Raw genomic sequence first — 16378 nt, 5'->3', positions numbered from 1 at the left:
GGTCTCGAACTCACAGAGATCCGCCTGCCTCTGCCTCCCAAGTGCTGGGATTAAAGGCGTGCACCACTACCGCCCGGCCACTCTTAATTTTTTATAACAATGTCAAAGAACACTAATTTTTTTTTTCTTTATAGTATTCTGAAGAAGTTTTAGCTGTGTTTAAGAGTTATAAATTAGATGATACTCAAGCCTCCAGGAAAAAAATGGAAGAATTGAAAACAGGAGGAGAGCATGTATACTTCGCGAAGTTTCTGACAAGTGAGAAGGTACCGTCTTCCTTCCACTACGTGTGGGGATGTTCTGAACATGCACAGGCTACTCATGCTCAGTAGAACCACTTTTTAGTTTGGTTATAGTTAAAATTGGTTTTAGTTTGAGACTTCCGTTTCTTACTAAACAAATAGGACGAATTTGATTACAAAGCTGTTCTCCACTAAGTCACCTAGTGGCCTTACTTAGAATAATATACCTGATTACTTTCAAGTATATATATTTTAAATTTTAAGTTAGAATTTATTTTGTATAAAAATATTTTGCAGTTTATTATTCATATAGTTAAAAATAAGGGCTTTAAAGTTCCCTGTTGATCTTAATTTGCATTTTAGTGAGTTTTATTCAAAGTGGCACACGAGTTATGTTTTGACTCTTTTTGCTGCAAGCACAAAGCAAGATAAGTGAAATATAAAAAGAGAACACCAAAAAGGTGAAGCTGAGTTCCCAGAAATAAATGTCTTCATAGGTCAGAAATAGCAAGTTAGAAGGGTGATGGTGGGGAGGAAAGGCAGGTGAATCTCTGAGTTCGATGCCAGTGTAGTCTGCTTTTGCATGAGTGACAGAGATCGTACAGTCCACATAGCCTAAAGTAATTACAACTTATCCTGAACACAGAAAAAAAAAAAATGCTAGTCCCTGAACTTAAAACTACATGTATTAATGTGGGTAGATTTCAAACCCAGTGTTGTGTAAAAATAGCAAATTACAGCACAATGATACAGTTTGAATACAACTATAGAGTGTGTATAGATGCCTGTATATGTATTAATACTACAAAATATGCATAGAATCCTAATCACCAAATACATGGAATGGTTACCATGGCAGGAGAAGGGAATAGGAATATGGATGTCCGTAGGGACTCAGCAGTTTCAGAATGTATTTTTTTAAGCAATGTGGAACAAGTAACTAGGTGGTGTTATGTGAATATTGAACTCTTTATGCCTTGTGAACATTTGAAATATTTAATTTTAAGCGGAGATTGAGAAAAAGGAAGGGAGAGCAGAGATGTCAGGAAGCAGGTGTAAGCAGGAAAATGCAGATGAGAACACAGATCTAGGTACAGCTAAGTTTTACTTTGGGGAGGAAGCAAGAAATTAAATAACTTCAAATTTGCTGAATTTTTCTCTCATTGAAGGCAAATAAAAATTGAGGTGGGGTAGTAAGTAGTGTTTGGAAAGTAGAAAGGTTTATTTAAATAGTTGCTGTGGGGAATAGGAGAAATGACCTTAAGGAATAAAGAAGGATTGCTGAGTAAAACAAAGATATTCCCCTTGGGACATTTGATTAGAGACACTGCCTAGCCGTGTAATTTGTCTATTTGTTCAAACACCTTCCCTTTCATTCTGGGTAGGACTATAGAGTTAGTACAGAGAGGGTGGCTACAGTTGTTGAGCTCAAGTTGTGTGCTTGCTAGATGTGGCAGACTGTGGTACAAAAGAGTGTTCAGTAAATTGGCAAAAAAATGGTTGAAAAGAGGAAGTTTTGGCCAAATCTGGCCCATTGGTTGCTTTTTTGTTTTGTTACTACATTTTGAATGCTTATGTAAGTACCCACATAATACTCATAATATACTTCCTAGCCCACAAAGCCTTAAGGAAAAATTTTCCTGACAACTAAACCATAACTATTATAATAAAAACAGGGTGGGACCAGGCGAGGCAGGCAGATCTCTGTGAGTTCGAGGCCAGACTGGTCTACAGAGCAAGTTCCAGGACAGCCAAAGAGAGATGGAGAGATCCTCTCTCGAAAAACAAACAAACAACAACAAAAAACAAAAACAGGGTGGGATTACAGATGAGCAGAGAACAGAGAGTTCAAGGAACTATCTCAACAAGACTGAAGTATTAGCCACACTGGTAGCAGCTCAGATTGAGCCCTGAAGGAATAGGAGGTTATCATTGTTCTTCCTGGACAGGACTGTGAGAGGGAGACTCCAGAGCTGTAATGACTGGGTGGTCACTGCCAGTCTAACTTGTGGCCATGCAACAAACACCAAAGTAGAGGGACATGTCTGTCAGTGGGGTTGAAGTCCAGAGCCTTTGCAATGCCAGTCAAGTCAGTTGGGATTTAGAGGAGAGGAAGACTGCTGGTATGCCACTCACATGTGGGAGAGATAAGGCCAGTTACATTAACACAATAGTGTGCAGCTTAGACATGCACCAGCAGTGTGAAGGAAGATAGAAGGTATAACAATGTAGTTGTGCAGGCTATCTTAGAACACCCTGCTGAAGCCGAGCCAATAGAAGTTCAAACACTGAATGTGAAGCCAGTCACTAGGGTTGTCGGAACATTCATTTAGAATAAGGTGGTGGTTTCTCTAGGTCAGAAAAAAGACAGAACTGATAAAAGTATGGAAAGTTTTCAGCTGTCCTTGGCTGTATTGCACTCCATTTGTATTTTAATAAATAAAGCTTGCCTGAGGATCAGAAAAGTAAAACAGCCTTACAGACCAGGCAGCAATAACACACCTTTAATCCCGGTAGCCACACTAGCTTGCCATAGAAAGCAGGAGGTAGTGGTGCATGCCTTTAATCCCAGAACTAGAGAGGAATAGAAGATGGGCAGAGACAGCTCTCAGTCTCCTTCTGACATTCCTGGAGGCAGGATCACCATTTTGGACTGTGGCTGGCTGTTTTGCTCTTCTGACCTTCAGCTTTATTTATCATGCTTCATCTGACTCTGTAGGGCATCATCAGAATGCCTTTCCTTGTCGCCACCAGTCCCTCTCCCAGAAGAAGCAGCTGGGGTGGGAGGAGCGCTGGAGAGCATCCTCGTTAATGATCTCCAGCCCATCTTTGTTCTGTAATGCAGTCACGGCGCAGTGTTCCCTAAGGTCTAAAGAGGAAAGGCCCAGAAATAGTTTACAGAAATAACTCCTCCCCTTCTAATTTCTGCTCCATGATTCAGCCCCACCTCTGGTGCAGACACTTTGCAGGGCTACAAAACGAGTGGTGTTCCTTGCAATGGAACCTTCCTGTGGCCATTGCTCTTGGCAGGTAGGAAAATATTAGGCACTCTTTCACATCGTTTCATTTCTGCCCTATGTTGTCCTGGTGTCAGGACCAAAGAGCTTATTTTTTATTCACCAACATAGCATGAAATGGCCAAGGTGTCAAAATACAACCATTGCTGTTCTGTTCTTGGGCTTGTGCAGGGAGTGAGCTCACATCAGGTATTTTTATTCTAAACAGAATCTTCCATTTTTACAGTTGTATAATTTTGTACTTTTAGTCATACTGATTTTAATGTATTGTTTGTATATGTGCTTATATTTTGAGTAGTTGATGGATTTACAACTGAGTGACAGTAACTTTCGGCGACACATCCTGTTGCAGTACCTCATTTTATTTCAATATCTCAAGGGACAGGTCAAATTCAAAAGGTAAGTTAATGTGTAATTAAGTGACTTATAAACAGTGACAACGGAAAGACCTTGCATAGAATTCCTCATGTTTTAGACCCATAAAGTACATACAATTTTTTATTAAAAATTAGTATTGCATATGCCATGGTGCACTGGTGGAGGTCAGAGGCCAGTTTTCAAAGTCACGTCTCTTCCCACCCTGGGATGTGGGTATGGAATTCAGGTTGTCAAAGTCACACAGATCAGCTTCCACCCACAGCCACTTCACTGACTTAGACCCACTGTGCGACTCGGGGCTACATGCCTCAAGAGTTTCTACTGCAGCAAGCAGCCAGCCAGTTGGGAACTTTGAGATGTAGGATATTTGTTTTAGGAAAAGTGTCAAAATATGCATCTGCTAGTGTATGTCTCCTGCCAAGTACCAGGCTTTCCCAGAAGTTTTGGTTTCAGGCATGGCAGTCTCCATTACCTCACCCAGGCATTTGTCTCATGCTAAAATTGTGAACTAAAAAAAAAAATATTCTCACAAAGTATAAGCCATCTGGGATATTAGAACTGGAAGAATCAAAAAAAACTCTTGAACAAAGATGAGCTCTGGGCACTGGGAGATAGCATGGCGTAGTTGGTGAAATGATTATGGCACAAGCATGAGAAGAGGTCATTCTCCAGCGCCTACATAAATAACCAACTGTGGGACACACCATGTAATCCCAGCAATACAAACGTGGACAGGAGAATCTCTGAGGCTTGCTGGCCAGCTAGCCAAGCCTAATCATAACCAGCAAGTATCAGGTCTCAGTAAAATACCCTTTCTCCAAAACCAAAGTGAAGACACCTGAGGAATCAGACCCAGAGTAGACCTCTGCCCTGACAGCCCCTTCACCCACACAGTTGTCTTGTTTTAGGTTTTCCTACCTCATCCAGATCTCTGCTGTATCTCGACCCCTCCACCAAAAGCATGCCATTTCTTCCTGTACCGTGCATAACTAAAGCTAGAACTCCGTTGCTTTTATACAAATCTGCAGTATGAGTTGTGTAAAGGACATTGTCTTCTTGTCTGCGGATCCATATTCCAGTGTCAGCACCTACTGCAGCTCCTTCAGAATTGCACAATACCCACCCAAAATATAATTTCTTATTCTGTGTTAAAAGTTTAGTGTCCTGTGGTGTAGAAAGATCAAGGGCTTGAAATTAGACCTACATTTAAATTCAAGCTTTGAGCTTTGGGAAAGTCACTAAGTTACTGTACTCTGTTTTGTTTTGTTTCTTTGTTTTTCGAGACAGGGTTTCTTTGTAGTTTTGGAGCCCGTCCTAGAACTAGCTCTTGTAGACCAGGCTGGCCTCAAACTCATGGAGATCCGCCTGCCTCTGCCTCCCAAGTGCTGGGATTAAAGGCGTGCGCCACCACCGCCCAGCGGTTACTGTACTCTCTTTAATATATACTGCAGGTTCTGAGCCAGTGATAAAATCCCGGCAGATGACAACCTAGCTATATTTGTTGATGACTTTAGAGCAGTAACCTTTTCTAGGGTTTGTATTTAAAATATGTTTTAAAGAAAATATGCACTGGGCAGTGGTGGCGCACGCCTTTAATCCCAGCACTCGCCTTTAATCCCAGCACTCGGGAGGCAGAGACAGGTGAGTCTGTGAGTTCAAGGCCAGCCTGGTCTACAGGGTGAGTTCCAAGACAGTCAGAACCTTTACACAGAGAAACCCTGTCTTGATAAAAACAAACAAACAAAAAGCGTGCCTATTTGAATATGATGCATCATGTAGCGTATTATGTGTTGTTTTCTCAGATTTTTATCTCATTAAATTTATGAAATTTTTATTACTGTGGTCAGATCAGTTAGTCGAATGTTTTATTTGCCTTTATACTTTCACAACTTCAAGTCTAACCCTGACAAGATTAAGTGGAAGAATTTTCTCATACTCTTCACATTTGTGATGGTTCTTGGTAATTTTTTGATATATGGTTAATTTTTGGTGCCATAAATAAACATCAGCATGTACATATATGCTGTAACTCATGCATGCACATGTTCTCTTTCCCTAGTTCAAACTATGTTTTAACTGATGAGCAATCACTCTGGATTGAAGATACTACAAAATCAGTCTACCAAGTAAGTCCAACATGCAACAAACCCATGATTGAAAAATGGAAATTTAGAATTTTCTTTGTTTCAGCCCCAAATAGGAAAATAAGGATAAAGTTAAGCTCAGGTACAAGATCACAAACACTTCTTGGTTCTCTGCCTACAAACCATCCTATGATGCAGAAAGTTGTTGAAAGCTTAGTATATTCTTTCTAATCACAGCTGCTATCTGAAAACCCCCCCGATGGAGAAAGATTTTCAAAGATGGTAGAGGTATGTATTTGATCACTGGTTTTCTTAGTACCAAACATAATTCTAAAATATTCTTTTATGCAGATGTAATGTCTTTTGTTTATCCTAGCATATATTAAATACTGAAGAAAATTGGAACTCATGGAAAAATGAAGGCTGCCCGAGTTTTGTGAAAGAAAGGTAAATAGATACAAGAAATATGAAAAAGGCATTTCAAAGTACAGCTTGATATAGTTAAGTTCTCAGAGTAAGTTGGTATCGTTGAAAATGTTGTCTTTTGCCCTATAATGTGGTATTTTTATCTTCTGTCTGATGAGTGTTTTGTCATACTATGAAGTTTTCATATTTAGGGCAAAACCAATAATTGTATTTGTTTTGCTGGGCTTGTGCACATTAGGCAAGTGCTTACCACAGATACACTCCCCCGTGTCTGATGTCCACTTACTGTCCACAGAATGTGTTTGTCCATTTGTTCACAGAGCATCAGACACCAAGCCCGCAAGAGTGGTGAGGAAGAGAGCGGCCCCAGAAGACTTCTTAGGCAAAGGGCCCAACAAGAAAATCCTGATTGGCAAGTATGTCCATCCATCTTCCTAAGTTCTTGCTATTTTTATATTTTGAAATTACTCTAAGAACTCTCCAGGTGGGCTGAAGAGATGGCTCAGCCATTAAAAGATAGGCTCACAACCAAAGAGACATAAACTCTCCAGTGACCAAATTCATGCAACCACTGAAGCCATCCTTTTTTCTCCCGCTTCCAAAGTGCTTGTCTGTAGGCTCTGCCATCTTTTCCATGTCATGGACAGTACAACTGCTTAGGCCACTGCGGCTCAACTTCTAGTTACTAAACCTGTCCAGTAAATTCCCTATTTTTTATTACAACTAAATAGATTCTGAAAAATGATTTGAGATTTTCACTAAATATATACTTACATAGAAAATTACTGTCATCACCCCAAACCTACTACTTATGTTATAATATGCAGTTTTATAACATACTAAGGATGCCATCCATATGAAACTATGTCTGCCTTATTTTTGTAGTGAAGAGCTAACAAGGCTTTGGAACCTCTGTCCTGATAATATGGAAGCCTGTAAATCAGAGACAAGGCAAGTGTAAAACTTTTGTTAGTTTTCTCAATGTTCAGTAAAGTAAAATAGAACGGTTTCTTAGCTGGGATCAAAGCTAAAAGGTTATTGTGGTTGACATGGGGCCTAGCAAAATATGGTTTGGCTTAAAACACCTAGAAATGCTGATAAAATTTTAGCAAGTGAGAAGAAAAGAAGTTTCAACAAGAAAAAAAAAAAATGGAAACTCAACATTGAAAGAGTAACAGTAACAGTGGCCGAACTATGAGCTGAATAGTTTTGAAGCCTATACCTTCTTTATGGTTCCATTTTAGAATAAGCTTTCAGTCTTTCCCCTTAAAGAATTCCTGCATTTAGGTCCTAGTTGTAATTAGCACTTATGAATACTGTTAAAATTTGTATTACCACCATTTTAGAGTATCACAGATGAACCTCACTGTTTTCTTTACTGACCAGAGAGTACATGCCAACTTTGGAGGAGTTCTTTGAAGAAGCCATTGAACAAGCAGATCCTGAAAATATGGTTGAAAGTGAATATAAGTAAGTAATGTTCTGATGAACATTGTTAAAACATGGTTTTCAGCATGTTTCTTGGGAATCCTTTGTATGCTGTTAAGTGTATGAAGTCAGCAGAGTAGTGCTGTTAGGAGTTTATGTACACAGTTCACATCACTGTAACATGACTTGCAATAACCTGTTTCAAGTTGAAGACTCTCACCCCACACCTCCCTGTCACCTCCTGCCAGTTTAGTTCCTGTCCTCGCTTCTCACCCATTCAGCCCACCCACTCGAGGCTATGTTCCCCGTCATTCCACTGAAGTAGCTCCACAGGACTCTTCTCTGCCAGTAGACCTGTCGTGGCATCCATGGAACCACTCACGGGCCTTTTAACTTGCTGTTCCATCCACCTGCCTCCACATCTGCTGCATTAGCCTAAATTTTTGGGGTAACTTTTAAGACTCGCCATCTTTTATCTAAAGTGTCCCATGGGACAACAGTTAGTTTTTAAGTAGGTGTTTTAGAGTTGTGATTTAAAGGCAAAGCCCCTCTTGTCAGAATGTGTAGGTTCCCATCCCCTGTGCCACTTCAGTGGCCAGGTGTCTAGTTCTAACAAAATACTCCCTGTGTCCCTTTTCTCATTTGCTAAGTAGTAACCACTCATCTCACAGGCTAATTCTAAAGATTAAATGGTTCATTTTGAGCCATGTCGTTAGCACATGATATAAATGGTTAGTTTTGGCCCTATGTTCCAATCTCCTAACTAATGTGTGTTCTATTCTCCATGCACCAGAGAGTGATCTTTAAAATATACTGGAAATATATTTATTATATATTATATAATATAAATATATATTATAAATATATCTATAAAATATACTGGAAAAAAAATAGGCTGGAAAAATGACTCAGAGGTTTAAGAGCGCTGACTGCTGCTCTTCCAGAGGACCCGGGTTTGAGTTCCAGTACCCATATGGTGGCTAACAGCCATCTTTAACTCCAGTTCCAGAGGATTTGACATGACATCTTCTGGCTGTCTTTGGCACTACATGCATATGATACATAAGACAATCATGAAGGCAAAACACCCATACACATAGTACCCAGCATCCACAAGGCAGAGGCAGGTGAGATTGAGGCCAGCCTGGTCTACAGAGACCCTGTCTAAAAACTAAATACACACACACACATGCACGGGTAGGAATGGTAGCACATACCTAATAATCCCAGCACTCAGGAAGCTGAAGCAGGAGGATTGAGTTTGAGCTTAGTCTGTTTTAACAGAGTAAGATCCTATCAGGAAAATAAAGTAAAATATGCACTAGTCTGATCTTGTGCTAAAATCTTTCTTATCTTATGCTTGAATTGAGTGTGTATATCCCACAGTTAGTAAGAGAGCACTAAATGAACCAGATCGCAGAGCTGTGCATTTGGGGATTGCAGGGTGGACAAAAATCCTAACAAACCCTACACAGAATCTGTTTTATCCTTTTGGATGTGTCTTTAAGATTTCTCACAGGTCCTTGGTCCTTGCTTTCTTCTTATTTTCTTAACATCAGTCACTCCTGTGGCTACTGGGTATTTGCTCTTTTGGCATTTTGAGCCATTTTTATTCATTGAGGTTGATATTAAGTGAATTAAAGATTAGATGTTACACAAATACAACCCTTATTCAAAATACCTAAAGCTGTGTTTTCAGATTTTTTCCTATATTTGGAACATTTTAGACCTTAGCAGCAGCCAAGCATTTTAAGACAAGTTAAACAGTGCAGGTTTTACATTAGAGGCCTTCAGCTTGTATTAGTTACATTAACATAATAAACTTGAATTTATAGAATACTCTGAACTCAGGTCTGTTAGGTGTATGACAGATATGGATACCAGCTCACCAAGTATCTTTTTTCCTATTTCTTCTATAAAGCCAGCTGAATGGTTTCTATGCATAGCGTCATAGTCAAGAGTAGGGACATAGACCATTAACTTGCTAAAATAAGCAAAATGAAATAAAGATGGTACTGTGGGCTCTTATTTGTAACAATGTACAGAATGTCATGTCACATGGAAAGAACTTTGGAAGTGATAACTAAGTCACAAGGCTGACAACTCTTCTCACAGAGCTGTGAACAATTCAAATTATGGGTGGAGAGCACTCAGGCTCTTAGCACGGAGAAGCCCTCACTTCTTCCAGCCAACCAACCAGCAGTTTAAGAGTCTCCCAGAGTACCTTGAGAACATGGTAATAAAACTAGCCAAAGAACTACCAGTAAGTAACATACTTCATCTTTTCCCATTTCCTTTAGTGAACATTATCTGCTTTAAAACTGCTACCAGTTTAGTTTATCACAAAAATAGCGATCTATGGAGCACCATGTTTTAGAATGGGGAGGACTGTTGCTCAGTGTTCACTTAACTCTGTGCAGCATGAGTTTAAAAATGTGTTCAGAAACTATCTGCAGTAAACTAAATCAGTTTTTCTTCTTTGCCAGTGTATTTTACTGTCTTTTGTCAAAGGGCAGGGTCTAGGAGTGGCTGTAGGGTTTCTGGCAGAACTTTCCAGTGTTTTCTTCCAGTGTGATAATTATAGACATGGTCAAATCTCTATTACCCCTTAGACAATACTAAGGCCTAGGTATTTGCAAACTGGCTTGTTCATGCTTCTCAGTTTTCCTTCTGCCCAAAATGAGGGGACCTATGAGTCACGGGGTCTGACGTCCATTACTGAAATCTTAGAACTGTATCATTACATATCTAAACAGAACTACTTGTTATCTTCAGAAACTAGTGTTCTTTTAAACACTGTTTCTCATTTACTACAGCCTCCTTCTGAAGAAATAAAAACAGGTGAAGATGAAGATGAGGAAGATAATGATGCTTTACTGAAAGAAAATGAAAGTAAGAATTGAATTTTTTTGGCTAGTTTACAAAATTGGAAAAGATAAGGGATCTTTGTTAAGGGGTATGTTAAGTAAGTTGATCTGTTTCTCAACTTCTACCATTTTATCTCGGGTCTACTTTCACTTACATGAGAAATTAAAACCATTGTCACTTAAAATATATTTTTGTGTAATGAAATTTGGAAGTGGCCAATTTAAAAGGTAATAAAGATAGGTGTTTTAAACTCTGCTAACTAGTTAGGGCTAGAGGGAGCATCTCCTCTACGGAAAAATCTAATTAAAATAGCTTTGAGCATTGACCGAAGTGTGTGTGTGTGTGTGTGTGTGTGTGTGTGTGTGTGTGTGTGTGTAGTTATGTAACCTATGGAGAATTAGGTTGTAAAGTACCCAGTGGTTTTTAGCTTTATTCTTCCAGATACTTAGAACTGCACATATTTATATCCTCTTCTCTTCTAGGTCCCGATGTACGGCAAGATAAACCTCTAACAGGGGAACAGATAGAGTTATTTGCTAACAAACTTGGTGAGCAATGGAAGATTTTGGCTCCTTACTTGGAAATTAAAGACTCTGAAATGAGGCAAATTGAGAGTGACAGTGAAGACATGAAGATGAGGGCCAAGCAGCTCCTTGTTGCATGGCAAGATCAAGAAGGAGCTCATGCAACAACGGATAATCTGATTAGCGCACTAAACAAGTCTGGATTAAGTGACCTTGCAGAAAGTCTAACTAATGACACTGAGACAAATAGTTAGCTTTCTTTCTTTCCTTTGTTTTTTATTAAACTGTGATGAGATTTTGTTACCAAGCAACATTTGATAAGAGGTCCACTGGTTTTGGTAAACAATAAACACTTTTATAACAGCTGTTGTACAGTTGGCTCAAGAACCACAGAACAGACATTGGTTCAAACCTTAGTTTGGAGTATAGGAGGGTGGGGTGGGGGCCAATGAAAAATGACCTCAGTGTCACAGACTACTTTTTGTAAGTATTTTTTTAATGAAGTTAAGCACTATTTGAGTATGTTACAGTCAGTCCTATCCCAAATTAGTTTCCTGTGTGTTGTCCCTTATCAGATTTATCCTGAGATCCCAGAATGACACTTCCGAAACCTTAGGACTGTTCTCACTCTCAAGCTAGAAAGCAGAGAGTTGGCAAACAATCTGTTAAAGCGTTCTGCTGGCACTCTGCCATGCTCACTACAGCAGCAAGAGTTCAAACTGACAAGCAGCAGCTTGCAGAGCCTAAACTATTTACTGTTTGGCCAATATAGAAAATATTTACCATCTCTAACTTTAAATGAAGTGGAGTCTAAGACGCAACTACTCCATTAGCTTTACAAAAATCACTTGGCCCCTTAAGTCCTTAAACACCCAGGGATTCCTGTCAGTTTAAGTGAAATGTCTGTGAAAGCGCCCAGACAGCAGAGCATGTGCAGTCCTGGACTGTCATCTAGTTGTTCCCATACAGCATCTGTGGGGTGCTAAGATTTCATCACTGATGAAGGGCTACTGGGCACAAACTTACTAGGTAAGTGCTCTTGCTTGAACCTTACTCCACTACCTAGTGAAGCAGGGACCAAGCACAGCTCTAGCCTCCACAGGTCCTCGGAGTGCATTAAGCAAGTAAAGGCACATGAAGGAATTAGAAGTGAGGTTTTTTTTTTTTTTTTTTTTTTGCCTCATCTCCCTTACATTCAAGGCTGCATTCTAAAATACTCAAATCGTCCTTATTTAAAACAACACTGGTAGAAATCCAATTTCTACTTTAAAGAATGTCTTTGGAATGTCTTTTTAGAGCAAATAAACTATAACCAAACTTTTGGTAATGATATAGTTTTTAAATTTTTAATACAGTCTAAAAACATGGCTTTTTACATATTTCTAAGCCTATTCCACCTTGAAAACTCAAGTCTAAATTCTTTCTACAACTGTTTTAGCACCCCAGGGGTTATAATATAAACACTACGGTCACAGAGTGTCGCTACTCCTCACTCCATGTTTACTCCCCCACTGTGTGGAATCCCTGAAATGCTGACCTATCGCACAGTGCTAACACATTATTCTGTAGAAACCTTAGGCAGCAACATACTTTACAGAGCAGTAAAACATGGTCTAGGATGTCATGATATTCTCCAATTAGGTAATATCCAATCCTTCATTCTTTCCTTAACTACCAGTCAAGGTTTCTGACGTATCTAAAGATTACGAGTAACTGACTAATCAGAATAGGTTAATAGACTGATCTTACTCAGATACTCTTGGTAATGTATGGTAATGTAAACCTTAATTTTAAAAATCACTAATACTAAATTTAGAGGTGGACATACAGACTTAGGGAAAGAAAACAGCAACAACAAATGAGCAAGGGACTGAAACTGATTACAGGATTCAGTGTCCAACTTTGTATTTCTTTTGAGATAACAACCTAAGAAACCTTGTATTTTAAATAGATGCTTAAGATTATTAGCAATCTGCAGAAATTATATAGTGTTGAATTCATCTGACTCTTCAGTCAAGCTCTAACACTAAGAAGACAGGTCAAAAGTCATTAATCCCTCTTTATTATTATCAAATATCCTCATTTTCTAAAAATAAGCAACCAGAGCTTGTTGACATATGATTACTACAAAACCAATGCAAAATTAAATATATAAATCACAGTACATTACAGACACAATAATAAGTGTATAATCAAATGTATTCTTATTGATCACAATTTATTGTAAAGTCAGGGAAAGCCAGCAATAGTCAGTCTGGACAAATACTTGATTGCACCCAGTTGATGGGATGTGGACAGCAGCACTGAGTTACACGATGAGAGCAACACTCCCTTTCCACCTTCCTAGAAAAATATTGGTTAGATAAGGCAAAGGACGGGCAGCTACTGAATATTAACCATGCAAGAACAAATAGGTGTGCAATAAACATCACTGCTAAATCTTGAGCTGGAAGGGCAAAGGGGAATTTGTACAATATAAGCTTTTAAAGACTGTCATCCAGCTACCTTTATACAGGGTAGCACCCAAATGTAATTTTTTGTAGTCTCTTTAAGAAACAGGCCTGGTTCTGTTCTTTGTTCCCTTTGGAGCTCAAGATTATAGAAATGATAACAAAAAATTTTTTATATCACACCTAGGCATAAATAGCTAAGTTGAAGATTACTGTTCATTTTCTTCTTCCATTATTTCAACTCTTCGAGGCCCATAAAGTAGAACATAAGCAATGTGCCAGTCTCCACCACCAGACAGCCGCAGGATATCTTCTGGTGTTACAATGCTGACCTTATCGTCGTCAAACTTGATCCATTCATCTAAATTAGAAGATAGCACACAGTTATGCTAGTGCAGAAGAAACAAATGTGATGTGCAGCACTACGCCTGACTACCAAGAGCTCTCCAAGTGTGCCCCTAGGGACCATGTAAGTTCAAGATGTCAAAGACTTCCATGACATCCCAGATATTTCAGCACTACTTTTAATGCATGATCTGCCTTTCTACCCTCATTGTCACCTAGCGTGCAGTTTTCCAGAAGCTTCATAATGTATATCAATCCAAGTCTAAGCATAGAAAGATATGAAAGGGACTAGGTAGCTTGTTTCAGAGCACTTGCTTAGCATATGCAAGGTATCTTGCAAATGTGATTTGATCCTAGTATCAAAACAACCAAAAACCTTCAAAACATTAGAATCTAGCCATATTATTCTGGACAATAGGAAAACAAAATGTAAATGCATACCACTTCATGATGTTTTTGCTTGGGCAATAGTTTTTAGGATTTCTCAGCTACTGATGTTACAAATTTGAAAGTAAAAGAGAAGCAAACCTTGGAGGCCTTGAGACCACGACTAGGAACTGGGGGTTCACTCAGTAAGACCTGACACACATGAGACCCTGAGCTCTGCTCCCCAGGCAGCAGCTATGCATGCTGGCTCCTGTCTATAACACTACTGCTGAGGGGCTCCTTGACTAGCTCTATCTAACTCTAGGCTCAGTAAGAAACTGTCAAGACAACACCCAACATGGGCCTCTGACCTATACACAAATACCCACACACCTGAATACAAACTACAGGCAATTATTTTTCATTTTAATTTTTAAAAGGCATGAAAAAATTCACAAACAATGCTATGAAGTTTGCAGTGATAAAGTAGTAGTTAATTAACTAAACCAATACTTTTTACCTTGCTTCCTTTTCACCCATGATACATAATGACCTGAAGAACTAGATCTTCCTTGGTGAGTTAGCACTGCTTGTAAGTCATAGTAGCCACAATTATTGGAGCCAATATCTTAAAGGAAAGGAAATCAATTAAAATAGACAACAAACAATGTTATCTCAAAGTAACAATCATCAAGTTAGGACTGTAGAAAGAGTGCTCTACTGGACTCTACTAAATGCCACTGTGCAGAGCTACAATTAAATTTATTTCCCATAACTATACCACTTTAAGTTACATTAAGGAAAATTATTTTTTTAAGAAGCCTGAATTTAAGCCAGGCTCATATCTATCCCACCAATACTTGGGAAGCTAAGATAGGTGAATAGAAATAACTTTGAGAATTACCCTTAGCTACATGGTGAATTCAAGGCCATCCTGGACTATAGAGTGAGAGCCTTTCTCCAAAACAAAAACTTTTAAAAGAAAAAGCATAGTATCTGAATAAATAGATATATGGTAGAACATGCCATCTGACTTCAATGTGTACATAAAAATGGTGGTGGTAGTGCACACCTTTAATCCTAGCACTCAAGAGGCAGAGTTAGGTGAATCTCTGAGTTCAAGGCTAGCCTGGTCTACAGTGGATCTCTGAGTTCAAGGCTAGCCTGGTCTAAAGAGCTAGTTTCAGGACAACTAGGGCTAGGGCTACACAGAGAAGCCCTGTCTTGAAAAACCAAAATGAAAAACGAACATCCACTTACCATCAGCAAATGAAAAGGGTTCATACTTAACCTCTTTTGGGGGACTATTCTTGTCATTCTAAGAGAAAAAAAGGTTTAATTTTAAATTGTGATATTGGAAATAACTAACTACTACCATATTCTTGTTAGTACTTAATTATACAAATATTTACACTTAAATAATGATATGCCTTGCAAAATAATAAACTATACAAAAAAACTGCAATGCCAAAGGCTCTACTCTTTCATAATATGCAATATTATCACAGTAAATAACATGCTCCCTGGATATACTGCTAATGTTAAGGCACTAACTAAATTTTTAGCATGCCATAGGATCTAGTGGTGTGTCTATGAACCTGCAAGGGCTACCTCAAAAACAAAACAAAACCCAAGTCAAGTTTCTGTAATCTTTAGCTAAAATGAACAAAGGCCTACACTAAAAGCAGCATGATTAACTACATGGACAAGAGACTTCAGTAGAAACTCACTTCCCCAACTCATTTTACTAACAGAGAAAAATTAAGTAGGCCTTAAATAAAAATAACAGAAAACAGGAAACTCAACAAAACAGGGACATCCTTTGAAACAATACAACTGAGAACCTCAAGAAGAAAAGAGACAAATTTCAATTATTAGTAAAGAAATGGGCTAGATTTGCCCTACAGCATGAAACAGCTAATAAAGAACACCAGGATCAATCACAGACACTGATCCTGTGAGAACAGACAACACAGTGTGGAAACAGTCACCTGAGTAGTCCTAACCTGTCGGGGGGGGGGGGGGGGAGCTACTTCAGGACGTAAGATCAACACACAAAAGTAGTAATGCCATTTGCAGAAGTATTACAAAGAACAAAGCTTGGAGATCACAAACCTGATCCTGAAAGGGAAATGTCATAAGTTACTACATTGTAGCACATGCACTTTGAGGTATAGAGGCAGGAGGAGCAGGAGTTCAAACCTAGTCTCAACTGCCTAGCAAATTAGTGGCCAGCCTGGGCCCCATGAA

At 39.0% G+C, this 16378-nt stretch overlaps 2 protein-coding genes across 3 annotated transcripts in view; one reads left to right on the top strand and one right to left on the bottom strand.

The window, feature by feature from the left end:
• Thoc1 (THO complex subunit 1) overlaps positions 1-12116 on the top strand; it is a 44027-nt gene extending 31911 nt beyond the window's left edge. The window contains exons 11-21 of the mRNA XM_057788297.1: positions 135-266; positions 3558-3658; positions 5697-5763; positions 5959-6009; positions 6098-6168; positions 6468-6563; positions 7033-7098; positions 7534-7617; positions 9691-9838; positions 10392-10467; positions 10926-12116. Of these exons, the coding sequence (XP_057644280.1) occupies positions 135-266; positions 3558-3658; positions 5697-5763; positions 5959-6009; positions 6098-6168; positions 6468-6563; positions 7033-7098; positions 7534-7617; positions 9691-9838; positions 10392-10467; positions 10926-11221 (1188 nt within the window). The 3' untranslated portion in view covers positions 11222-12116. The remainder of the gene's footprint in view (positions 1-134; positions 267-3557; positions 3659-5696; positions 5764-5958; positions 6010-6097; positions 6169-6467; positions 6564-7032; positions 7099-7533; positions 7618-9690; positions 9839-10391; positions 10468-10925) is intronic.
• An 892-nt stretch (positions 12117-13008) lies between these two features.
• Positions 13009-16378, bottom strand: part of Usp14 (ubiquitin specific peptidase 14) — a 35549-nt gene continuing 32179 nt past the window's right edge. For both annotated transcript variants that reach the window (XM_057788300.1, XM_057788298.1), the window contains 3 exons: positions 15389-15446; positions 14649-14756; positions 13009-13778 (listed from right to left, as the gene is read on the bottom strand). In XM_057788300.1, coding sequence (XP_057644283.1) covers positions 13627-13778; positions 14649-14756; positions 15389-15446 — 318 coding nt within the window. In that variant the 3' untranslated portion in view covers positions 13009-13626. The remainder of the gene's footprint in view (positions 13779-14648; positions 14757-15388; positions 15447-16378) is intronic.

Source organism: Chionomys nivalis, chromosome 14 (genome assembly GCF_950005125.1).
Source record: "Chionomys nivalis chromosome 14, mChiNiv1.1, whole genome shotgun sequence".
NCBI classification, from domain to species: Eukaryota; Metazoa; Chordata; class Mammalia; order Rodentia; family Cricetidae; genus Chionomys; species Chionomys nivalis.
This window is presented reverse-complemented; position numbering and strand designations above follow the sequence as displayed.